This window comes from Nannospalax galili, unplaced genomic scaffold (genome assembly GCF_000622305.1).
Source record: "Nannospalax galili isolate Female #2095 unplaced genomic scaffold, S.galili_v1.0 scaffold54, whole genome shotgun sequence".
NCBI classification, from domain to species: Eukaryota; Metazoa; Chordata; class Mammalia; order Rodentia; family Spalacidae; genus Nannospalax; species Nannospalax galili.
In genome coordinates, this window is record NW_008341028.1 from 6521438 (window position 1) to 6548578 (window position 27141).

General features: G+C 47.9%; 1 protein-coding gene across 13 annotated transcripts in view; it reads right to left on the minus strand.

The window, feature by feature from the left end:
- Megf11 (multiple EGF like domains 11) overlaps window positions 1-27141 on the minus strand; it is a 373828-nt gene that overhangs the window by 233955 nt on the left and 112732 nt on the right. For all 13 annotated transcript variants that reach the window (XM_008836329.3, XM_008836328.3, XM_008836330.3 and 10 more), the window contains 3 exons: window positions 23442-23545; window positions 17416-17517; window positions 14770-14870 (listed from right to left, as the gene is read on the minus strand). In XM_008836329.3, coding sequence (XP_008834551.1) covers window positions 14770-14870; window positions 17416-17517; window positions 23442-23539 — 301 coding nt within the window. In that variant the 5' untranslated portion in view covers window positions 23540-23545. The remainder of the gene's footprint in view (window positions 1-14769; window positions 14871-17415; window positions 17518-23441; window positions 23546-27141) is intronic.

Consider the following 27141-nt stretch of genomic DNA (forward strand, 5'->3'; position numbering starts at 1 on the left):
GGACATTGCCACACTGAATAATAGAGGTGCCGAATTCTGTGTGTCAGCCACTGCCAAGCACTTCACCTGAATTTAGCCGCAAGCCTGAGTGGATGGTGTTACTACCATCCCCTTACACAGATGAGAAAACTGTGTAGGACCAGCTACACAGCAGGGTTCCCAGACCAGGGTTCAGCCCATCAAGAATGGGAAGTAAGACAACAGGGTCGTTTACCAGCCAGAACATAAATGCTAGTGACAAGGAGACTGGTGGTGGGGCAGGGCACTCCTTTCTCCCTGAAGTCCTGATGGACAGTTTTTCAGATATCAACGCTGATGCGTTGAGCATCTCCCAGCTGTGGGCCCTCAGACAAATCACTTGCCTCTTCTGAATCTTGACCTTACACTGGTCACATGTAGACACAACAGGACACTACATATACTTTTTGTTGTCGTTGTTTGGATTGGTTGTTTGTTTTTGAGTCAGGGTCTCTTGCAGCTTGGCAGGCCCCAAACTCACTATGTAGCTGAGGATGGCCTTGAACTTTTGATCCTCCTGCCTCTACCTCCCAAGTGCTAGGGTTACAGGCATGGGTCACTATGCATGGTTTATGCAGTGCTAGGGATAAAACCCAGGGCCCATGAATGCAAGGCAAGCACACCACTCATTGAGCTGCACCTCCAGCCCAGGACAGCTATTTCTTAGGACAAACAGGACATATGGAGGCCTGAGTCAATCAAGGGAGTCCCTTCCTTGGCTCCAGTGTTATAGAGACAATTGTCCTACAAGTCGTCACCTGGGCCTTGTTCTTCTAGTGACCAAAGTGCAGACAAGCTTCTCTACCTCAAATGGAGCTTTACGGCCACATTGGCTCACTGCTGGCTGGCTGCCCACCCTTCCTGCCATACCACAGGCTTTTAACAGGCTGTGAGGACCCAAAGTCACTGTTTCAAATGCCCTGGGGAAAACTCTGACACTGTCCAACAGACACTGGTCAAGATCATCCTGTGGCTATGCACACTTACCACCTGCCCTAACAAGCCCCAGTGGCTTTTCCAAGGAGCACCATGCCTTACCTGGATTCTTCTCTGTTACTTGGCCTCAGGCTCCTGTCCTCATTTGACTTCTCAAGTACCACAAGCACGCTTTCCATTTTGACCATCCACTATCTGAGGTCTCATGTTAACTTCACCCACTAACTCCAACACCAGAAGACATCCCACAGCCACCATGCTTTGAACTCACACATCACAGAACTTGCAAGCAAACAGGCCTTTTGATATTTCAGATGAGAAGGTGAAGACCCAAAGAAGCAGAATCCCCTACCTGCCTAGCTCCACCTACCAGCCAGGTTAGGCTCACAACTGATGCTCCCTGGTGACCTCAAGACAGTTTGGGAGAGTACAATGCCCTCCTTGGAGCCCAAAGCCAGCCAAGGGGAGGACTCTGATGACAAATGTCACTCAGTGTTCTAGAACTGTGGATGCACCCTAACCAAAACCACCTCCCAAGCATCAGACGGTGTTTGACTTTAGAGCTGAAGAGATTTGAATGCAGCAACCAGTGGAGAATGTAACCTAGAACCTGGATCTGGTCTCTGAGGTTTCTGTGGTTTTAAAGGAGGAGCTATGTTCTGATTAGAATCAAATGTGGGGTGGGGCACTCTCCTGCAAAGTAATGGAGTTTGCCTCAGGGCCTGCACCTGCCACAATGTTAGTTCTGCAGTCCAGAAATAGAGGAGCTCGGACAGGAAAGAGATGCCAGGAGATGAGGCAGAGAGGCAGATGGAAGAGAGACTTGGGCCGTGCCCTTGTTTGCTCCCCAGCATCTACCCCATCCATATCCTTCTCCATCCTCCATCCTCTCAAAACATCCACTGGAAGTGCTTTCTGGAAGTCTATTGTGCAAAAACAAGATTAAAAGGGATGGCAGAACAAAGCATCCATCTCCTTAACAAAGGCCCCTCCACTTAGTAAATTAGGAGCTCTTTCTACCTGACACACTTTTAAAGGGAAATCTTCAATTACCAGGCGCTGGTGGGCCAGAGCAACAAAAGGTCCAGCCAGTGACTTTATTCTCAAGCCCCAAGCAGGCATTGAAGTGATTTTATGTAAGAGAGATACTAATCAAGTCCATATAATTTTGAGAATCCTTTATGGAGGACTGAAGGGCATTTGAGCCCTGCGGCAGCTTCAAAGACATTTCTGTAGCTTTTGCGTTTACCTTGCCAAAAGCTTAACTGAGCAAACAAACAGAGCCCTGTAAATTATGCGACCACTGATTTACTATCAGGCCTCTCCAGTTTGTTTGGTAGTTTGGACTTTGTAGATAAACATAGGCCAAAGCCTGGATCTCTCTACCTGGCCATGCCAACAAGAGGGAAACTGTGTTTGTGTGTGTGTGTGTGTGTGTGTGTGTGTGTCTGTCTGTCTGTCTGTGTGTCTGTGTGTGTCTGTGTCTGTGTGTCTGTGTGTGTCTGTGTGTGTCTGTCTGTCTCTGTATCTGTGTCTGTGTATGTCTGTGTGTGTCTGTGTCTGTGTGTATCTGTGTCTGTGTCCGTGTGTGTCTGTGTGTGTCTGTGCCTGTGTGTATCTTTGTCTGTGGGTGTCTGTTAATATACCAAGCAAAATGCATTAGTCTAATCTACTTTTTCATGAAATAACACAACATAAAATTTAGCTAATGGTTTAATATGGCTATCAGTATGGTGCTGTTTTGTTATGGAATCAATAAATAAAATTTAGTGGGAAAGAGAAAAGTAGTTGAGAGATCCACACAGGTATTTATTCAAGTCCTGACACTCCCTCAGCCAGCTTCCTAACTGCCACTTTCCACCTTATTTTTTTATTGCATTTTTAAAAAATATTTTATTTATTATTTTTATTTTATGTGTATGAGTGCGTGTATGTAAGTATACCCATGTTGTGCAATGTCCACTAAGGTCAGAAGAGGGCATCGGATCCCCTGGAACTGGAGCTAAGACAGTTGTTAGCTGCCATATGGGCGCTGGGATTCAAACCTAGGTTTTCTGCAAGAACAACCAGAGTTCATATGCTGATGCATTTTTATTTATTTATTTTGTGTGTGTATGCATGTGCCTCTCTCTCTCTCTCTCTCTCTCTCTCTCTCTCTGTGTGTGTGTGTGTGTGTGTGTGTGTGTGATGGAGCATGGGTAGACGTCAGAAGACAACTCTCCTTTCACCTTGTGAGTTCTGGGAATTAAACTCAGGTCATTAGGTTTGGCTGCAAGTACCTTTTTCTGCTGAGCCATCTCACCAGTCCCTCCACCTTAGCTTGCAACAGGGAGGAGGGTATTAGATGTGAAAATATTAAGAGTCTCTTGTTCTCTTGAGGCTGGAGAGATGGCTCAGTGGTTAAGAGACCTTGCTATTCCTGAAGAGGACCCTGGTTTGGTTCCCAGCATCCACATGGCAGATCACAACTGTCTGAACTCCAGTTCCTGGGGATCCAATGCCCTCTTTTGGCCTCTGTGGGCACTGCACACATGTGGTATACATATATGCAGGCAAACACTCATACATATAAAATAAAACAAAATAAAAATCTCCTGTTCTGATCGGTAAGTGGTTGCTACTCCTACCCTCTCCTCATAATCCAGCAACTATAAGGTTAACCCCCAGCACCCTGGGGGCTTCCTGGACCCTATTCTCTCTACCTTACTCATAAGAATGCTAGGCTTAAAGTTCCATATTTCATCCTTACTCCCAGATACAGACAGCGTGGGGACAGTGGCATGTGTGCTGCAATAAAGGACCAGTATGGAAGAAGGGTATCTGGAGAGATGTCTGCCTCCCCAGCCCAACCCTATCACACACTGATCAAGACCCTTGAGAGGCAGATCTTCAAAGACACTGATGTGGCCATCAGGAAGCAGAGGGAGGCTCTGAGCTGTCTTTGTCAACCTGCCCAAAGCCACTCAGCTTCCCTTAATCAAAGAGCAAGCATTAGAGGAGATTTAGGGACTGATGTGTCCATCGACTGCAAAACCCTGGTAATGGACTTTCTTCCAAGTCTGGAAGGGAGGGAAGTGCTTGGCAAGCCAACCAGCAGGGGAAGCTGCCTGCCTCTACCTGCTGAGATTCTGCGGGGAAGCAGGGGATGAAAAAGAGTGGGCAGTTCAGGCACATGGATGGGATATAGGAAACCACAGTGGACAATGGAAAGTAAGGCACAGGACATAAGCCTCTGAGTAGATGGTTCTGATCTGCACCAGAGTGGGACACCCTAAGGGCTTATAGACGGATGTCAGAAAATACCGGCAGAACTGGAAAGAGTGTGCAGTGGCTGGTCACTCAGGGTGTTGGGTGCTGCATGTGCCTTGCACCTCACCAGCCTCTGTAGACCCTATTTTGTAAGTCTGGGGAATTTGGTGTTGGTTTTATTTTTGTTTTCAGCACAGGATCTCATGTATCCAAGGCTGGACTTAAATTTGCTATGAACTGAAGGTGACTTTGAACTTCTGAGTCAAAGGAGGTGCCTTTACCTCCTCAGTGCTGGGATTATAGGTTAATGTGGTTCTGGGGATCAAACCCAGGGCTTCATGCATGGTAGCTAAGCACTTCACCAACTGAGCTATGCCTCCAGCCCCAATCCCACAGGAGCTTTCATGCATTCAAATTCATTGAACATTTCCTTTTTCCCAGGCCCTGTGCTAGGGGTGCTAGCCCATCAAAGTCCCACATCCTTGTTGAGTCTATTGTAGTTGGAGAGATGGAAAACAAATGCAGTAGTAATGACACTGTGAACACAGAAATAGGAGAGGGACAAAGAGTGATGTCAGGAGGCGTGCCTAGTCCAGAGAGGAAGGCTCTGTAGCAGGATCCTGGACCAGGCCAAGTAAGAGAGGGGAAGAGCCATGAGTGTCCTACAGCTCTCCTGGAAGCAGGCTAGGATCTGCTGGGCTGGAGAGCATGGGGCTTGCAGTGCGGAGTGAGGGTCGGGCTGGCAGTTAGAGCCCACCAAGAAACTGGAGTCTGAGGCAGCATTCCATGTGGGGTCAGAACTGTAGAGAACTTGGAAGACAGGTGCAGGCGTCTTTGAGAAGGGTCCATAGAGAACCCTGCCACTGGATAAGTAGGTTAGCTCCTTCTTAGGCCTTAAATGGTCCATGATACCCAGGAAGGAGACTTATATACAAGCCTGGCTGCTTATGACCCTGACCAAGCTTGCTTAGGGGCTGTTAGGTCCAACTGCAGATGCCAATGACAGCTGCTGCTGATAATTAGGAAAGAGACCATGGGGGCTGGAGAGATGGCTCAGCAGTTAAGAGCACTATCTGCTCTTGCAGAGGACCTGAGTTTGGTTCCCAGTACCTACATGGCAGCTAACAACCATCCTGAACTCCAGTTCCAGGGATCTGATGCCCTCTCTGACCTACCTCAGGCACTGCATGAAACGGGTGCAGGCAAAACACTCATACACATAAAATTAAAATTAAAAAAATATTTTTAAAGAAAAAGGAGCTAGAGAGGTGGCGCAGTGGTTAAGAGCACTGGCTCCTCTTGCAGAGGACCCAAGTTTGGATTCCAATACCCACATGGCAACTAACAATCATTCTTAACTCCGGTTTCAGGGTATCAACACCCTCCCTGACCTCCACCTACACTGCACAACATGGGTGCACTTACATACATGCAGACAATACACTCATACACAAAAAATAAAAGTAAATTTAAAAAATGATTTTAAGGGGCTGGAGAGATGGCTCAGGAGTTAAAAACACTGGTTGTTCTTGCAGAAGACCCAGGTTCAAATCCCAGCACCCACATGACAGCTAACAACTGTCCATAACTCCAGTTCCAGGGGATCCAAAAGCCTCTTCTGACCTCTGTGGGCATTGCATGACACAGATGCACTTAACTACATGCAGGCAATACACACATACACATAAAATAAAAATAATAAATATATTTTTTTTAAGTTTTTTTAATAAAAGGATTTTAAAAAAGGAAAGGGACCATGATCCTCCTTCAGCTGCCCTGCTGGCTTGTGCTAAGGGCAGTCAGGGCCTGCCTGGGAAGCTAAACTGGATCCCAGGTCTCCTGGGTCCCCTCCATCATGGTTCTAGAGCTGTCTGTGGCTCACCCCGCTCTGCACACACCCTGTAACTTGTCCATCCTCCTCCCACAGGCCTCCATGCTCTGCCCCAGGACAGCTGCTCTGTCTTAGCACTGTACAGTGTGGTCCACCATTTAGACTGCTCTGCAATCTCACAAGACTGTCTAAGCAGTGTCTTGATCCACCTTCTTGCACTTGCTTCCTCTGGTCTTTGCTCACACAGTCCCTCCAGCAGAAAATGCACTCCATCAAAATAAACACAAGACACTAGCTGTGGCTTCTGTGTGCTTGCTGAGTGTCAGGCACTCTTCTCAACATTCCTTTCATTATAATTCATTGAATTCTCTTCACAGCCCAGAGGGGCAGGTCCCCAATGCAGAATGGGTCACATGGTGAGGTCCAGACATATGGCTTCAAAACTCTGTCTGAACCTTCTAGAAGGTTCAGACTTGTCAAAACTAGCTTCTTGAAGGCTCTGGGTTGCCCCCCCCTTCCACCTCCAGTCTTCTAGTGGCTTCTCCCTAAGCGTGCTCTTTCATTTAGAGTACTCTGATTTGCCATGCACTTGACACTCATTTGACAGGCATTGGCACCAGGTGCCCAGTTTTGTCCCTGACTATGGGGACAAGCCAGGCAGAAGACTTGATCCCTTTGCTTGAGATGGATGGACAGATAAACAGGTAATGCAACATCAGAACCAGTGGTATAAGAGTGGCAGGGGGACCCAGGGGTTGTGGGGCCAGAAGAGGGACAGGGTAAGTGAAAATCTCATGATACCAACTGTCACAAGTTTCTCAAACAACATCTGCCCAGAGTTGAATCTCTCAAGGGTGCTTACACAAGGAGAATCTGGAGTGACCAACTGTGGATGCCTAGACCACTGTGGGTATCCATCATGAATTTACTCACTCAACAATTTCCTAAGCCCTGACAAATTGAGTTCAACAAATCTTTGGAATAAACTGACTTTGGGGTTTAAGCATCAGTACTTAGGAGTTTGGTCAGTGAATCACCACTGGGAACTCAGTCACTCAGCTTCCTGCTCACAGTTTCTAAGCCCTAGGTTACGATATATTACAATGGATTCACGACCTCAGACCATTCAGCAAGGAAAGTCAAGAAGCCACTTCTTCCCAACCACCAGCCTGGTGACATCCCAGCCTGGCTATTGAAATTGTGCTGATCACACTGTGAGGGCATCTCCCCCATTAGCCCACATCCCCAGGGTACAGCAGAGCCGGCAAGGCAGAGAGGGATGTGATAGCTAAATGGATGAACACACAGAAAGATGGATGGATGTTGTTCTAGGCAACAAAGCTCAGCACCTGTGGGGACCCAGGGGGTGGCATCAGCACCACTCCTGGTACAGGCAGCAAGCATTATTCCCCCAGGGAGCCCCACAGGGTCAGTGGGGAGTGCTTCACCTACCAGCTCTGTGGAACAGCTGAGACTCAGGTCCCATAGCTCTGCTTGTGCATACATACCCCACTACTCCAGCCCCATGCCCATGTCTGCCACATCCTGGCATTTATTGAGACCCATTTTGGCAAATTTTAAAATTAAAAAAAATTACTTAATGTGTGTGTGGTGCATATATGTGTTATATATGCATGTGTGTGCAGGTATGTATGTGTATGCATCTAGAGGCCAAAGGGGAATGTCAGGTATCCTGCTCTATCACTCTCCGACTTATTTCTTTGAGACAGAATCTCTATTGAACATGGAGTTAAGTTGGTGGCCAACAAGCCCCCCAAGTTCCCCTGTCTCCATTACCCCCTCCCAATACTGTAGTTATAGGCAGGCACAACCATACTTGACTTTTTAGGTGGGTCCTGGGGATTTGAACTCAAGTCCTCATGCTTGCATAGCAAGCACTCTTACCCACTGAGCTATCTACCCAGCCTCTACCTTGGCAAAATATTAAAGATCACCCCAGTGTGACTTTAGTTCCTTCCTCTCTAAAAACCTTCTTGCCCACCCCTTTGACCAAAAACCACTTCTCTGCTCCAACCACATATCCCTCCAGCCCAGAGAAAACCCACTGACAAGGAGAAAATATAGGGTTTGATGTCACACTCCCTAACTCCTGGTGGCTACTTATACATGCCACATAGGCTCTGTGAGCCTCAATTTCGCCTTCTGTAGAAAAACAATAATACCGCTTGCTTCTCAAGTCTGGCCAAGCAAGCCACAGGCTATATGTGAACTAGTGGGTAAACTATGACCTTATGCCACTATAATCATCATTACTGCTAGAAGTTAGTGATCAACCCAAGAAAGCACTGACTTAAACGTTACAGGACCTGGTTACAAAGCCCTCATTCTACCACTCGTGATAAAATAGGGGCAGTCCCAACAACATGGGAGAAAGGGCTTACAGAGCCCCATCATGCTGTAAATGTACCCCCCAAATACAATGAAATAGTTATTAAAACACAGAGCTGAAAGGGAAATTCTGAAGCATGAGAGAAAGGGGGATTTTACGGGAAAAGTATAAGGTCAGGAGCTGGCGCCAAGTCAGCCCAGGGAACGTCAAACCTGGCTGTCACCCCGCCTCCCGGTCTCCAGCCCATGCTGGAAGTTGGGGACTTTACACCCACACAAGGCAAAGCTGGCCTCAGGAGCTGCCAGCTCCAGGCAGGGGAACTTGGACTAGCTGCCCACTGACGTAGGGATAAAACAATAAATCTAGATGAGACCGGGGGTGGGAGCTGGGAGTGACTGCTTCATGGGGACGGGGTCTCCTTCAGGGGTGTTGACAATGTGCTGGACTGGATGGGGATGATATCTGTACCACATTGTACTAAAAGCCACTGAACTGTGCACTTTCAAATGATGGATTTCATGGTACATGAATTTCACACCAATTAAACCAACAAAAAAACATCAACTCTAGCTTTCATCACACACAGCACGGAATCCCAGTCCAAGCCATCAGACCTGAGGGTGGTCCCATGTCAGTTAAAACCATTAGTGTGCCCATGGAAGAATGCAAATATGATGGGCAGGAACCTTGTGCCACCCAGGGCATGGGGGAGAAGAGGGCTAAAGGGACTGTCAAAGGCTGGGAAGATGGCTCAGTTGGTAAAGTTCTTGTCACACAAGCATGAGGACTTGAGTTTGGATCTCCAGCACTGGTGTAAGAGCCAGGCACAGTGGCACCCATCTGCAATTCTAGCACTGGGGAGATGGAGACAGGAGGATCCCTGGGGTATACTAGCCAGCCAGTCTAGCCAAATGAATGAGTTTCAGGTTCAGTGAGAGAACTTGTCTCAAAACATAAGGAGGAGAGTGATAGAGGAAGACACCCAACATTGACCTCTGCTCTCCACACACAAGCACACATGTATACACATACACACACGCACATACCCACACATACACTACCCAGATACACACACATACACATACATACAGAGAGAGAGAGAGAGAGAGAGAGAGAGAGAGAGAGAGAGAGAGAGAGTTAATACCTAAAAAACGGCACCTTCTACGGCACCTTCTATGAGAAGACATTGTACCATCTTGGTGACTCATCAGGTGTTGCAAACATAAGAGTTTGTGCTAATAGAAGTGATAGCTCAAGGTAGAAGTATCCAGAAAAAGCTATAAAAGAAATATATTTAAAATAATTAAAACAATAAAAGAAGAAACAATTAAAAAAAATTATCACGAAAGAAGGCACTATAAAAAGAACACGCATTTCTGAAAAAGCACCAACAAACCCCTAAAAATGAACCATGTAGTCTCTGAAATGACGGCCCTGGCAGAGAGGTTAATTAGCAGAGCTTTAGGATCTGACTAAAAAGCTCACTCAAGATGTGGCATAAGAGATAGCAGATGAAAAATGAGGATTTAGGAGAGCAAGAGGAAAGGAGGAAAGGGCTCAACGCACTGGAGCACTAATGGGAGAGAGCTGAGGGAATGGGAGGAAGGAGACTGTCGAGGAGGCATGGTTGAAAGCATCCAGAACTGCTGAAGAGCACGGGTCCTTACCTTGAAGACGTGTGCCTCTGAGAATCAAATGGTATAAATAAAAATAAATCCAGGGCTGGAGGGTTGGCACAGTGGTTAAGAATATGTACTGCTCTTCTAGAGCACCCAAGTTTAATTCCCAGAACCCATATAGAGCAGCCCACAACTGCCTTATAACTCCAGCTCCAAGGGATCTGACACCCTCTTCTGGTCTCTATTGTGGCACCTGCACGTACATACCTCTTAACCTGCACTTACCTTCACACACACACACACACACACACACACACACACAAATAAAACAAATCTTTAAAACATTCCAAATTCAGATACCTCTTTGTATGTGATCATTACATTCATAAAATCCAGAGCATAGGGACCATCCTTGGAAGGACTGAAACTCAGTGTAACCACAGCTAAGCCCCATTCAAGACTTGGGTTTCCAGATTGAAAAATCTCAAGATGGGGGCTTACTCAGAAATCCTCCAGAAAGAACTAGTAAAGCTCCTTCAAGAAATCTAAAGATGTAACACAACTGGCAGAGGGCTTGCTTAGCACACACAAAACCCCGGGTTCAACCCCCACTACCACATAAACAGGCACAGCAGTGCACACTTGCCATCCCAGCATCAGATCTTTCAAGAAGAAAGGAGAACCCGGAAGGAGAGTAAGCAAAAGGTTAATGAGCAGGTTGCTTCAAGAACATACGAGTTAGAAAAAGTAAGCTGGGGGTGTTGCTCAGCGGTGGAGCACCAGCTTGCACCAAGTTCAATCCCTACTACTAAAACAAAGTCCAGGAGCAGTAATAAAACAGAGGTACCCAAGTCACAGCACAAGGCATCCTATGAGACTGATGAGCTTTAGTGTTGCTCCCTGAATGTTCCTGGTTCTCTGCCTTCAAGACCAGCCAGAGCCCATTTCTCTGTGTCCTGGTATCCCTCAATATTCCAGAAAGTGGCTATACCACCAGCAGGATGCTGGCAAAAAGCAGGCCTCAGAGAGTCTAGGTAGGCAGAAGACACAAACAAAATGTTATTGTTTGAAGCCACTGGGGCTTGGGTGCTGTTTGTTACTGCAGCATAACTCAGTCCGCTCATTCTGATGCCAGGCTAGTATTTTCAAAGAGCAGAGCTTCCTGCAAATGCCTCAGACCCCCATTTAGGTGACAGTCTGCTCTGCAGAGACATAAAAGCAACTCCACACAGAGGTAGAGATGCCCAGACCTGTTTCAAGTGGAGGAAGAAAGACATTTGTGCCTTGTGATCTTCAGGAAATCTTTGATTTTTGGTGGCTGAGGGGGAGACTCAGCTGTGCCTGCATACCATGGGGACGGAGAGGGTGTGAGCTGGCATGGGAGGGGTGGGCAGCTCTGGTGCAATGCTCCAGACTCAGATGGCTCTTTCTGGGCAGAGGATGTGGTACAAAGGGTAGAAAAACAGTTGCCTTACATCTATACTGAGTTTTCTGCTTTCCTGAACACACAGTCACCATGACTTCTCTTCCTCCTTCCATGCACAGGAAGGCCCAGAGAGGCCGAAGAACTTGCTCAAGATTGCATGCCAAGTTAGCAAGTTAGAATTTACCACTGCTTTCTCTCCCAGACTACTGTGAGAATCAGGGTTCTAGGAAGGTTTGTGGAGAGACAGTGATTGCCCCTGCCCCTGCCCAGGGCACTGACCATGGCCTGCATAGGGCTGTCCTCAGACTCATGGCATCAGATGGGCTCTGACCAGGTTCTGAGGAAACTAAAGATGCTCTGGCCCTGAGGATGGGAAGGAGGAAGGCAGGGGCTGCTGGGTACCAGGGCGACAAGCTTTTCACCTGGCATCCAGGGGCTCAGGGTATAAGTCTACAGCATGTCACAACCAAGTCTCCTTCTCCTAAGTTCCCCCAACCTGAAGTCTACATTCCTTCATGGACAGATGACAAAGCCTGTGCAGAGCTGGCTGCTCCCGCCTCCCACCATGAGCAGGAAGAAGAGGCTGCTGGCAGGGCTAACACCCACTGGCTGCAGCCTGAAGTCCCTTCAACATTCATATGCTATAGTCCTGACCCCCAGCTCCTCGAAACAACCTTAGTTGAAGATGGGGTCTTATAGAGGTAATGACTTTAAAGTCCATTTTAAAATGGAGTCATTTAGGTGGGACCTAATCCAATGACACGTTCTTATAAAAAGAGAAAGTCTGGAAGCACACACACGCACCACCACCACCACCACTACAAGAAAGGACATGGAAGGAGGACATCTTGGCCTCAGTCTCTCTGGTGGGTCCACCTACCCTTTTGCTGCCCCTGCTGATTGCTGTGCTGATATTAGAACCAGCTTCTTGGGGTTCCAATGTGAACTGAAGACCAGCAGTTCTCCAGAATCCCCCAGGCTTTCAGTACCAGATCAGGCTGAGAAACTGCCAGGTTCTCCAGTGTGAGGCAGTCATTATTGGACTATTCTGACTGTAAGCCAATCTAATAAAGTCTCTTCTAATGTATATTCATTCTATGGGTTCCATTCTTTTAGAGAATCCTGAACCCCCACCCCCTTGAGCAATTAAAGTCAAAGCCATGACTGGAAAAAATAAAGCACATTATGAGGAACCAAAACCAAAGGGAAGTGACATTTCCAAAGTCCTTCCTCTGTGTCCAAGCTTGCACCCGGTACTGGCCTCATTTCACAGATTTGGAATCTGAGATACAGAAAAATAAAGTCTTGTATAGGGTCATGAAGCAAGAACCATTCTGTCTGGCCTGCCCAAGAGCACAGCCTCTGGAGACAGCCTGGCTCAAGCCCAAGTCCTCCCATATTCTGGTTGTATGATCTTAGCCAAGTAATTTCATTCCTCTGTGACTCATTTTCCCCATCTGCAAAATGAAAGAAACAAGGATACCTATCTCACAGGGCTGTAGAGGAGAGCTGTGTCAACAGTGGGATATGGTCAGAATGGTGCCTGGCATGTGCTGGGTACTGGGCTCAGTGGTGAAAAAGAGGAGGAAGCCAGGGGCAGCAGAGTGAGATTCAAACCCAGGCCTGCATGTCTCTGTGCCACCGCTGACACAATGACCTATCTCACTAAAATGCTACTGTCCCTTCCTAGGCAAAGCCTTCAGTCCTGAAATTGGCTTGCTGGGGAGCAGCCTGTAGCCACCAGCCAGGCAGGCAATGTGCAGTTACATAAGGAACAGGATGGGAGGTTACCAGCCGCCCTTCCCAGTCAATGAGATGGAGCCTCTGCAATCGGGACAGTAGCACTTCTGCCAGGTCATCACTTTTCAAGAATCAGTATCTGCTCCTGGGAATTGGAGGCCACGCGCTCCTCTGTTCTGGAGTCTCACACTGATGCCAGTCTTCTAGATAATGTCCTGAGTCCATCAGCATGCCCACTCTGGGATGATATGCACATCAGCCTACTCAGGTTCACTGAGCTCAGATCCTGCCTGGCTTGCTCTCTTCTGTGTGGTTAGCCTTACTGCTCAGTTTGCTTCCACCTGCATAACCCCGGAGTCCCCTACCCCAGGCGCGGTGCCAGCCAAGGCCTCTTCCTAGCTCAGTCCTCAGCCCTGCTCTTGGGAAACAGCCTTGGGGCTATGGTTAGGATGCCTTTCACTGTATTTTCACTGCAACAGCATCGCTATTGAGTCCGTTTGCTTGGAGCATTTTCCACTGATCCTGTAACCCAATTAGAATTGAGTTTCTCTAGCATGAGAGACAATGTAACCCCAGGAAGAGGCCTGTCAAGTCATCCCAACTCCAGCACACCCACCCTGCCAGAGTTCTTTCTGGGGCTTCCTCTACATCCCCCACAATCCCCAGCGCACAGGAAAATACTAACAAGGCGCATCACTCAGCAAATGAAGAGAAGGAGCTTTGGGAGTGGGTTCCCTTCACAGTCATTTGAAGAGGGCCTCCGAGTTTCCCTGAAAATCCTGTAGTTAAAAAGACTTCCAAATACCTGAAGAATTCCCCACGGTTCCATTCTACTGATCAGATGTGAGTACAGAGTCAGTCATCAGCCCAGGAAAGTGAAGAGGTTAGCCCAAAACCACATGGTGAGCAGATGGGACCAGAGCTGTTGCTCCCAGGTGCCCCCCCCACCAGGGGCCTGTAGCCACCAACAACTTAGCTCTTGTTTTCCTAGAGTACCCTACACCTCCCATTTTCTAAGCAGCTATAAGCAAACAGGGAATAGAGTAGTGTTTGTCCTTTATCACCCCTATTTTTGGAAGTCCCTCTAACCTTCTAGAACCACTCTTCATGGTCTGACCTACCCTGACCATCTCCCTCATCAAGGCTGTGGTTTTGCCATCCAACCATGCAGGCTACCTGCCTTTTGCCTCCCTCTCCTGCTTCCATCCATTGAACTCTCCCTCTCATTCATCATTTCCCTCCCTCCAGTAAAGCTCTTCTAAGCAGCTGGACAGCTTAGCCCAGACCCAGGCACTCAGAACTCCTTCCATTTGCTCCTTTCACAGTGCCCACTCCAGAAGGATCCAAAGCTCCACTACCCCCATCAGAATCTAAAACTATCTGCTTCCATCCACCCTGGTGATAGTGGGAGGTTGGTATATCTAAGACCAAATACTGCTAATGTGTTTGCACTAAAGCCAGAATCCCCTTTAAGCACAGGCAACAACTAAGGACTTCCAAAGCCCTGGGGTGGGTTGAGGCCTGCTGCCCAGGAACCCTGGATGGCCCTGGTTCCTTCTTGCCTTCCCTCCCCTCCATTTCCACCAAGGCCCCTACTTACGAATGCAGAAGTTTCCATTCTCGTAGTAACCGGGGCAGCACTGAGACCTCCGCCTGTACATGGTCCGTAGGCCACGCCGATATGCCGTCTTATAGCTGATCCTAGACACCAGGGAGAGAGCCACTTGAAAGGATTGAAAATCAATCAGTCCCGTTTAGAATGATATTTGTGTTAAGCTCTATCGAGGATGCCATTCAATAATTACTTTAAAATGCATGGCGGCTTCAAATATGAAGGAACGCAATAAAGAAAAATCAATGGTGGAACGCAGGACACTGTGGTGCGGAATGTATTACCCACGCTGTGCTGGCAAAACCTGCTGACTTCCCAATCTCTTCCAAATACTAGGGCTGTCAAGATAGCTACTGGGGTGACATTGTGGAAGGCTACTGGGGGCTTCCCCTCGGGTCTTTAAAACCACCACATTCTGGACTGAATAAGAGGTTCTGGGCTCTGGGGATCTGGACAGAAGTGGGGTCCTGAAAACTTTACTGCCCACTACCACTTTTTCTCCTCGGGCACTAGCCTGTTGTGTTGAACTATGGCAAGAGAGACAGCAAAGGGACTCCCTGGGTCTGACTGTGGCGTCACAGTTGAACTTCCTCACGCCTTCTGTAGAGGGTGTGCTACTCCCTGGGAAGCTCTAACTCCACCCCTAGGCTGTAGAGAAAGAAACTAGCATCCTGGTGGGCACTGGGAGCCAAAGAGAGTCCTGGGTTCTAGTCCTTATAAAGACACAATTTTTGAGACTCGGTTCTGTGCTAGAGATTTATAAGTAAGATTTTCCCAGCAGTCATCTGAGACAGGGACCATCATCACACCCTGTTAATTTCATTTCATTTATTTCTCTTTTAGAATTTTTATCCTTATTTTATGTTCTCTCCTACCCACCACCCTTTGTTTTATGGATGAGAAAACTGATATTCAGAGAGGTTAATGACTTGCTTGCAGTCACACAGCTAATAAATGTCAGGGTCAGACAAAAAACAGAAATGGGGGGCACTATGAGCAAATTATATTACACTCATATGAAAATGTCACAACAAGGCCCATTATTTTTGTATAATTCATATAGACTAATAAGAAATAGATCTATCCCAAGAACAAAACTGTCAGGAGCAAGATTCAAACCCAGCTCACTTGAATTGCAAAGCCACCAGACTTCCCCTAACACTTGGTACCACTTCTCCCTGGTGGCAGAACATCACTGAAAAGAGAGGAGATGGTGTGAGAACTGAGTCTTTAGGAGGGAGTGGCAAAGGGATACTAATAGGAAAAGCCCTTTGTCACAAACAGTCCCAGTACAGCAGATTTGAAATGCCCATGAGAGATGGGGTGAGGAAATGACAAGGGGTTTGAAAGACTTCTTTCCACTTCCCCATCACACCTGGGGTGGGGGTACCCTGGGTTTCCCCCTCTGCAGAGAGCAGCAGGGCTGAGGTCCCTCAGCTTGCTTTCCACAGAGGCCCAGGCCAGCCCCATTCTTCCAGCTCCAGCCTGGACAACCCTCCCAGCCTTTAAAATTCTCACCTCATGACAAACGACAATGTGAGCCTCTTGGGAAATCTGTGATATTTGGAAATGTATTAAGCTAAGGTCATTTTACTTTGTCAAAAGCCAGTAATGGGTAAGCTGGCCTCGAAGGAAGCTACTTCCAGGGACAGGGGGGTGGGGGGGAGTTGTTGAGAGGGCTGTGCAAACCTCTCAGATAAAGAATGACTCAGAGTTGGCACAGAGGTCACTGGGCCATTCTCCCCACCACATGGGATGATCCCCAAGTTCTCCAACGGGGAAGTGGCCTCTGCAGCACTGCATCCTCTTCAGAGGGAGGTCACCGCTGCTCCTGGCTTCCCCATCAGGACAGATAAGACCCAGGGCCAGGCTGCTCTTAGGAGGATGCCAAACCAAGCTATTGCACCTACAGCAGACTGATGGTGCCGCTGTCAGCATGCACACTCCGCGTCATCAGGAAAGCTGCACAGAGACTCAATAATTTGACAAAATCATCATGTTCCAGGAGCACAAGTCTATTTTAATAAGCAGCTGCTTACTCACCCAGCTCCAGGGGTGATGGACAGCAGCTGTAGCCTCCTGGGACAACAGAGCCACACCTCAGAGCAAACTCAGGGCTGGCTCAGAAATGCCAGGGCTCCAGGCGGGACCAGCGCACTACTGCCACCTCTGCCTCTGGCTAGGGCCTCAGGCAGGCAACTCTAACAAACCCCAGAAAGGTCAAAGGGAGCATCCAGCAGCCAGTGCAGGGTGTGCTACCACTAAGTGACTACTGGGCACAACTTGGGCTTCATTCACTAGGAAAAATGAGGTGCAGAACATACCTCAAAGTTGTACCCATCCCTCCTGGTGAGGAAGCTGGGGTGCTAATCTGACAATTTTTTATATGCTGCTGACTAAAGGTGCCCCAAGCTCATTAAGTCCAGCACTTCCAGTTGGCCCTGCCCACAAGCTCCTTGGACTAGATGGAAGCAGCTGACAGAGTGTCTTGGACCATCAGCATTAGAGAATACAGCAGGCATGCAGTCTGGGCAGTGCCTGCAGCACCTGCCCCACATGTCTCTCACAAGCTTGCACTAAGCAAACCGGAGAGCCAGGCACCTTCCTTCTACCCATCCTCTGAGAGATACTTACCGGTGTCGGGTGCATTTGAACCAGTTGAGGATATCTGTGCATCGGGTGTAGTAGATTTGATCGAAGGGGTGTGCATATGACTCCTGCACAGTCACCGCATAGCTGAGGACCAGACAAGAGATAGAAGCAGTGGTCAGTACTGCAGAGGCTGAGTCCATGGCCAGGATATGCCTCCCTTCCTAGCCCACAGCTCTGAGGCCAGCCTCCAGCTCTGAGCTCCCCCCTAGCTCCCAGCCTCCTTCCCCATATCGCAACAATAACCCCAGGTCACATCTGTAATGGGTAATGTTGTCAACTTGACAGAATATAGAATTCAACTGGGGGACAAGCTTCTGGGCACTCATAGAGAGAACACATTTTCTTGACTGGGTTAACTGAGATGGGAAATCCTACCCACTGTGGGTGGTACCATTCTCTGAACTAGGATCCTGGACTATACAAAAAAGAGAAAGTGATGCTGGGCACAGTGGCTCACACCTTTAATCCCAGCACTCAGGAGGCAAAGACAGGCAGATCTCTGTGAGACAGAGGCCAGACTGAGCTACATAGTAAGTTCTAGACCAGCTGGGGCCTGCCTCCAAAAAAAGGAGAAAGTCAGCAGAGCATGCATTCATCACTCTGCTTCTTGACTGTGGACTGACCGTGACTAGCTCCTGATGCTGTGACTTCCCCACCATGACAGACTATGACCTGGAACTGTGAGACAAACCCTTTCTCCCTTAAGCTGCTTTTGTTAGAGTATTTTTGTTTGTTTGTTTAGTACCAATTTTATTTGTAACTAACATACAAATCGTTTATCTATAAAATAATAACATCTACTCACTAATTCACAAATATGTCACAAAATCAAAATCCTTCCCAAGGAAATATCATTGTAAGCCAAGATATTACTAATATTCAGCCTAAGCTTTAACTCAAGGCCGTTGAGAATGACAAATCTGAGAATTTGTCTTTTATGCACCTTATTGTACAGATGAATAATCTGGTTGACATAAGCATTGCTAAGTTTCTACCTTACAGAACAAAAAGCTATCAACAGAAATTAATGATGAAGAAAAAGTTGGCCCCCAAACACCAAGAATTGTCAGGGTATTTTATCACAGCAACAGGAAACGAAACTAGAACAACATCCTTAATGACCTTTGATCCAGATAGTTTTAGGAACTCTTACTTGATTTATCAGATAATAGGTAGAGGAAGGTTTAGGTTTGTTCTGTGTGGTTCTAGAAGGCAGATTCAACAAGTTCAAAATACTTTATGTTATCCAGGTACATTGGTACGTGCCTGTAGTCTTAGAGACAGAAGCAAGATCTCTTGAACCTGGATACTCAAGGACAACCTGGACAACATAGGAAGACCCACTCTAATAAATAATAACAGCAACACTTTTGTACACATTTCTATGGTCTTTAAGGAAGCAGATATGGAAGCTCCTCTTTGAAGTAACTTTGAAATAAATAGCCCCATTTTACAGATTAAGAAAGTGAGGCTAAGAAAGGCACCTTGCCTAGCCGTATAGCTGGCATCAACAATTGCCGATATTTATTGAATATCTTACATTAAGTGTTCTAATTCCTTTTCATTTCCAATCTCTATGTCTATTTGTGTGCAGGTGCAAGTGTGTGTGTGTGTGTGTGTGTGTGTGTGTGTGTGTGTGTGTGTAGGTTTTAGATCTCCTTTTGGAGTGTGTGTGTCTGTGTGTCTGTGTGTCTGTGTGTGTGTACATGTGTGGAAGCCAGAGGACAATTTTAGTTGTCCTTCCTCAGGTGCCTTCCACCTTGTTTTATGAAACAGGTTTCTTATTGGCCTGAAACTCACTGAGGAGGCTAGCCGAGCCCAAAGATCTGCCTATCTCTACCTCTCCTGTGCTGGAATTACAAGCACTTATCACTATGCCCAGGTTTTTGTTTGTTTTTGTTTGTTTGTTTTTTAATGCGGGATATAGGAGATCAAGCTTAGGTCTTCATGCTCACCAGGCAGGCACTAAACTGACAGAACTATCACCCCAGCCTCTTCCCAGATAATCTTACAAAGTACATAGAATGGTTAATCTCACTTTACAAACAAGGAAACCATATCAGACAGCCTAAATGATTTCCCCAAGTTACCCCAGTGACCTTTTTAGTCTACTCTGTCTCTGGTGTAGTTGGAGGTTACCTGGAGGATGTATCCCCAGACCGCCCTGCAGAAGCAGTAATTGTCATTTTCCCTATCAGCTGTAACCTGGACCAGTAAGTGAAAGCCACGGGGAAGCACATTCGAGGTTCACCAGAGCAAGCCTTTCTCCTGCCACCCTGGCGAGGTGTGTGAGGTTACACTGCTGATGCCTGGTTGCTGACGCATGGCATGCACCTCCTGGGCAGGCTGGAATTAATTGTCATGTAGGCTGATATTATTCCATGTTTTCCCTAGAAGGCTCACTGACCTGGGCCAGATGGCCAGGCACAGGCTGTAAAAGCCCATCTGCTTTGCCTGAGGAAACTGTTGGTTCATTTGCAAGGGAGGGCTGGGTGCTGCAGGGCCACAGCGGGCCCCCTGCTGCCTGCAAGGTCAAAGGTCTGGAGTCCTACAGGAAGCCAGGAGTGGTCAGCAGTGCTCAGAGACTCAGGCAAGTACGGGTTCTGTCTGACACATCAAGGGTGGTACGGAGGTCTCTGAGTGTGTCCATCCAGCTGGCACCTGGGAGATGTGCCCCAGACATGCAAGTCTATGGCGACATGACCCAAACCCCTGCTGATCTCCAGGAAAGCAGAGGCTGGTCAGTCCACTTTGGCTTCCCAGAAGTCTTCAGCTGAAATTCTACAGCTTCCTGCCACATCTCCCAAGGAAGGGGAATGAATGGGTCAGTGTATCTGGGCTCTCGAACTCAAAAACACAAGGCCAAGTATGGAGCCTGTCATTCACTATAAGCCTGCATGTCTTCACCTGAAAATCTATGACAGATCTAAGGGACTCCATAGATGACTGTGAGGATTAAAGGGCAGCCACTGTAGTACATACCTTTCAGAGTGTGGGAAGGGAAAACAAAAATTGTAAGTGCTTGATAGGTACAAGTAAGTACTTAATAGATGCTGGCCCCCATTACTATGACAGGCAATGATTTACCTCCTGTGCTAGGCATGGAAAGATACATCCTCCCCACCATGGTGGGGGAGAGCACAAGACCTGCTTACAGGTGGACTCCCAACCTTTGTTAAGCCCTTAGGGGTTCAGCCTCCTATTCCAGTGCTGATGGAAGCAAAGAAACCAGTCCCATAGGTTGGGGCAGGGGGAACATGGGGGGATGTCAGAGGGTTGGACTCAGCTCTGCAGGATACCCTAGGCACAGTGAATCCAGCTAGGGGACCTTGTACCTACGCCAAGTCTCCAACCTGAAGCGTGTGCCCTGGTTTCACGGCTGGGTGGTTTAATGCTGCTCACTTGCCAAGATGTTAACAAGGGGCTGATCCATCTTGTAATGCCAGGCTTTGCTAGTCAGGGGAGGCCTCTGCATTGGGTTTTATGGTGGAGGAACATAATTAATGAGGAGCCTCCCGAAGTGCTAATTCAGCTGGGAAAGTCTCCCTAAGTACTCTCTGAGGACCAGGGTTGTGTTCCTGGAATGGCATAGGCTAGATCCATCCATACACAACTAGCAGGGGAGATCAGCTGCAAAAGCTGAGAAGGAAGTACATTATTGTCAGCAGGCATCACTGAAGACCTCCTCCCTGGGGAGGGGGAGCCCTGGGTTTCACTGTTGGGTGGCTCCCTGTCCTCCCATCCAGGCTGTGAGTGAGAGAGTGCCAGCTACCAAAAGTCTGGCTCACTGCCAATGTTTTCACATTCTAAATTTGTGCCTGTTGGGTAAGTTAGATGATTAGAGTTTAGTTTTAAGTTTGAACAGATTCATTATGGGTCCTTCCATCAGGGGTGGCTCTCTGTAATAGAGATGGGGTCTGTATTAGTTACTTTTCTGTTGCTATAATAAAATACCATGACCAAGGCAACTTACAGAAAAAAGAGTTTATTTGGCTTATGGTTCCAGAGAGTGCATCCATCATGGCAGGGGAGGCATTGAGGCAGGTGGTGGCTGGAGCAGAAAGCTGAGAGCCCACATTGTAAAGCAGACACAGAAAGCAGAGCACACCAGACTAGAAGTGGGCATGACTATATGCTCTCAAAGCCCACCCCCAGGGATGTGCTTCCTCCAACATGGTCCCATTTTCTAAAGGCTCCATGACCTTCCCTAAACAGCACTACCAACCAGAGACCACATGTCCAAATACATGGAGTCTACAGGGGACATTCTCATTCAAATCACCACAGACCTAGACTGGAGTACTGGAAGATGGCATAGGAGATCAGAGGGGCAGCAGGAATCCTAGAGCCCAGCCAGGGCAAAAGGTATCATATCTTGCCTGGGAAGATAATAGACAGGCTTATCTGAGGGAGAAGGCCCCCAAAACAGAGACTAACAGGGAGTTCTATCTATCAGTGAGACCTTTGTGAACCCTGAAAAACTAAGGCTTAGATTCTCCACCCAGTAGGAGAAGGGGCCTAAGGAAGCTCAGGATCATAAGAAAGAGTGAAAGATGCAAGACTGAATCTGAGGCCCTGGGCTGGGCTCTGGAGACTGCTTTCCTGCACCCCAATAAGTCTAATGTGCACCACAGTCTGTGCTAACCATTCCTGAGCCAGAGTTGCCAATAGGAAAAGACAATTGTTGGCAACATGCTTTTGTGAAACTGGTGCCCTCACTCCTCCAACAAGCCTATGAGGCAAAGATGACTATTCTCTTCACACTATGCAGCCATCAGTACACTCAGAGCTGTTCAGAGACTTCTGCAAAGGGGCACTGGCTAGCAGGCAGAAAAATCCAGACTGGGACACCCAAAGGTCTTCTTGCCGCAGGACATTACAGAAATGCCTTTTGCTCCAGCCTGGACACCGCCACCACTCTACATAGGATATCCAGCCACCAGACAACACACTGGAACAGGTACTGTCCCTCTGCCTCCAGCCAGCCCTCCTGGCCATCAAGTGTCCAGGCCACCCCAGCCCAGAGTTTTGCTCCAGTGAGATGCTTTGCTCTGCCCTAGGGCCAGCCATCCACCCTCTTGGGTCCAACTAGCCTTTGGTCCTCCACCATTTACTTCCCCCATCAGGCCTTCATCTTAATTTTATTCATTTGATTTATTAGCATTTAAGTGGCAGAGTCCTCCTGGTCAGCATGGCCAATCAATTCTAGGGTTTAATTTGGTTTTTCCTGATTGGGTCTCTGGTCACTGTCTTTTTGCTCACCAAAATCAATACTTTAACCTTGTGCTTCAAAGTCAGACCGTCTGCAGGGACCCAGCACAGTCTCCAAGACTTAGTGCTGCAACCAGTATGTGGCAGCCTCCTCTGCTATGGTCCTGGCCACCCTGTCCCAGGCAGCACCCTGCCGCCACCAGACTGAAAGAAGTAGGGGCCTCCCCCTCTTCCCTAGGGCAGGCCACCAGTCACTCATCTAGTTTTCCATTGCTGCCAGTACTGGGAATTTATGACAGCATCCCCCCACTCTGGGCAAGTCTGTGAAGGAGTTTCTTGATTAGGTTAACTGAGTTGAGAAGACCCAGCATAAATGTGGGCAACATCATTCCCCGCATATTCCCTGCCTCATATGAGCTCCAGTCTCCATACCTTCCCTGTCATGATAGACTCTACCTCCAAACTGGGGGCCGAAAAATCCTTCCTCCCCTGAGTTGCCTCTGTCAGTTATTTTATCACAGCAATAAGAAAAGTAACTCATACAGGATGGGAAGTGCAAAAGGCACAGAGGGGCAGGATAACCCAACAGGTAGCTAACCTCCCACAGCTCTGGGTCTTGGGAATATACACTGCTCCACCCTGTCCTTCAGTCTACCATGTCCCACTCTACTCGGGTCTCAGGCCCTCCATTACTAGCTGCTGCCTCTTCTGACTCCTCTTTTGTCCCTATGACCCCATGTCCAGGGTAAGCAACTCTCCCCACCCTGGGAATGCCAGCTCTGAGTCTCACACCTTACCTCTCCCAGTGACTACACACGTTGGGGTCCTCAGGGTTCAAAGTGAGGGCAACTTGCAGAAGGGAGACAACCAGGAGGCTCACCACAGATGGTGCCATCAGGCCCTGTAGGGGAGAACAAAGAAAGCAGGGCCTTACTCAGACCTTGCAGCCTGGCATCTGTTTGGTGCTAAGATTTGTCCCTTGAAGTAGCACAACAGGTGTAAGCAGTCTAAGTTTCCCACCACCACCACATAGTAACAAGCACTAGGTATTTCACATGGGCATTCACTAATACCACAACAGCTCTGAGTAATTGTGGAGTGGGAAGTCTGAGTCAGGGAGAAATTACAATTCCCCACCAATTTCCCTGCATGACTTTAGAAAACTACTGAAAGTTGCCAATCTTCTCCCCACGAAAAATTGCCCACATACAGCAAGTTGACTAAGTTTCTCAGTGTCCTGAGCCCTACTTCCCTAGCCCATCCTTGATCCGGAAGCCTGGATCTGGCTATTAAGAGCCAGGGCCCTTCCCTCTCCCCATGTCTTGTTTCTGGCAAGGCTGGTCCATCTCTTCCCCACTCCCCAACTCCTTAACCAAGAAAGAGAAGAAAGAAAGGTCGTGATGTAGCCCACATGAGGAACTGAGCTAAGAGAGCCCTTCTGAACACTCTAGGCACCAGCCACCTGGAACACTAGACCCTCTTTCTTCCTACAAGATACCAATCCCAATGAGTCATCAAACATCATACCCATTATGGGAGGAGGGGCTGAGACAATCAGGTATAAGGCTTTAAGAAAGCAGTTTGTCTAGCCTCTAAAGTGACATTGTGTGGTAGGTCTTCAGTGTGACTACACAGTGCCAATTTTCTTGTTCTTTAAATGGGAGTTCCCCAACCCACAGCTCCATAAAGAGGACAGAAAGTGGTCCAGGAGGCAGTGGCTGAGTGTGTCCTTGCTCTCTAAGATCTTGTGGCCCTACAGCCTTAGAGAACAGCTTCTAATCTGAGGATTCCCACCTGTTGGGCCACTGAACTTAGGGACATATGGCAGTGAGGTCACCTCCAGGGGAGCTGGACCTCATAAGTCCCAATGTCCTCTGGGAATTGCCTGAACACCATGCTTCATGGAGATAGCACTATTTTTCATGTGTTCATAGCTGCTATCATGATTTATTTAAAAGCTTTTCTAAATCTAGAGTAGTTTTTCTTCTCAACAATTGACACAAAAAGAAATGTAGTTTCTATTAAGGCAGGGTTGTGAGTGTTCTAGAAAACATTTTGACATTGGAAAGCAGTTCCCAATTCTTGAAATGGTTAGGATCCCATCCACAGGCCCCAAGTTTCCAGATAGGGGCCATTTATCTTCCTTGGGGGACAGATGAGAGCGGCATGTATTCTACACACATGCCTAGGTACGCTACTCCATGAAGCGCCTTTGTTCTGGAAGGTTAAGTGCTCCTCTCCCCATCCCAGTCATTTCCTTCTTAAACTCTTTCTTAAGCAGCTCCCTCAAGGATATGCAAATTGTCTCAAATTCTCAATAACCATGGGGGTCTAAATGCATGGCTAATGAGATTTTACTTTCTGTATGTTATCTAGAAATCATCTACCTAAATGCGAGTTTAACCCAAGGTCAAGTGAATCTGTGAATTCCTTGGGAGAGAGAAGGGTGACTCTGGTGTACCTGTCTGGGTTGCCAGAGTCCAGGAAGAGAAGCTGCTCTCCTGGTCCCACTCTCTTCCATCTCCAGCCCAGGAGCAGAGACTCAACAACTGCCTTGCACAACTCGCACAGTTCCAGGGCTGCTGAGGATGTGAGCAATCCCTCCTGCCATTCTATTCTCCAGTAGAAGATTCGAATAGACTCTAGGTTGGGCCTGCCAGGACAGAGTACTGGGCAGAGTTGGAAGGGACATATACATCTTCATCCAGGGAGGTCTAGGCTGATCAGGAATCTAGGGACAGGATGAGCAATGGACACAGGGCTTGGCAAGGAAGGGAGTCTTACATACTGATGCAGAGAGCTCCTTATCCCATTCCCCATGATGGCCCTGGCTCCAACCTGTTATCCTCGGCATCCTCCCCAGGGGATCTTAGATGGCACCTTTAGACTTAGTAGGTTTTGAATATCAAAAGAGGACTACCTGGACAAGAGAAGATGGGTCCTCTGGCTCCTGTGGAGCAATGGTGACAAGAGGGTTGGTAATTTGAATCATAGCTATCATGGCATGTGCTTTAGAAATCTTCACTAAAACCTTCTTATTGAGTGAGGTCTAAACAGCCGTTCACCTGACTCCTATTGGCAGGAAGATCCCTGGGGATGGACCATGGCTGTTTGGATGAGCACACAAGAGAAGGAGATGGATGGAGCAGGAGAAGTAGCATTTAAACTAACAGTCTGAGGACTTGAACAGCAAGTCTTGATCCAAGGCCCTGCCCACCTCTGGTGAAGGATGTCCATTAAAGGAGAAGAGATGTTGCCTCTTGAACCCCTCAGCATTCAGATTCTTTCCTGGAGCCTGGCCCAATCTAACAGATGCATCCTGGGCTGTGGGTGTGGCTCAGTGATACAGCACTTGCCCAGCACATGCAAGACCGTAGGTTCGTTTCATCCCTAGCATATAATCAATCAATCCATCCATCTATCCATCCATCCATCCATCCATCAATTGAGGAGCTTGGGATATCTCAGCTTAGTGGGTAAGAGTGCTTGCTGCACAAGCATGGGGACCTGACTTTCAATTCCAACACCAGGTGTGACCTTGTGTCCAACTGTAACGTCAGCACCATGGGGGATAGAGACAGGGGGATTTCTGGGGCTTGCTAGCTGCCAGCCTAGTACAGATTCAGTGAGACCCTTACAGGAATAAGCTAGAAAGTGTTAGAGGATGGCTGATGTCCTCCTCTGATTTGTGGGTGCATCTGCCTGCATACACACATGCACATATACATACACCACACACCACACACACACACACACACACACACACACACACACACACACACCAATCAAGCAAGCAAGCAATGTTACCTCACCCTTTTTATCGGGCTGGTCTCCACTTCTGCTCCATCTCCCCCATTGCCCAGCTGTGTGTTGTTGGCAACTCTGCCCCGCCAAGCACCATCTACTACCCAGTAGGGCTGGGCAAAGGGCAGGACCACTGAAGGAGGCCCTGCTTTGCCCCAGCAGCATACACACATGCACAATGCAATTGCCCTGTCTGCCCTGCATCTTCCCAATGTACTTCCTTTATCTTTCCAGTGTGTTGTAAGCACCCAATTGTGGGGTTGAGCCCCACACTGCCCTTTCAGGAACTGATTTTAGAACTATTATCTCTCTTTGTCCCTGACACTTCACTCAAGAAGACAGAAGAGCAGCCAAAAAGTAGCTGTCACTACGTGGGAGCGGCTCTTCCCCAGTCACTTTAATGGACCCACTCAGGGGCTCTGGGAGCACAGATCCCAAAGACATATGCTTATGAGATGACCAAGGGAAAATAAATCTTGCCACCATGGTTATTAGGTGACTCCATTTGGAGTGACAGAGGTTAACGCATTGGGCACCATCTGATTCAGGGAATTAATAATTAAATAAGAAAACGTCTTCGGATCATTTCAGAGGAAGAGTCGTGTAAATATGTCAGCTGGCTTCTTCCCTCTATTCTTTCTCTCTGCATACTAAGAAGGTTTCAAAGATGGGGAACTTCCTTCCCAATTGGGG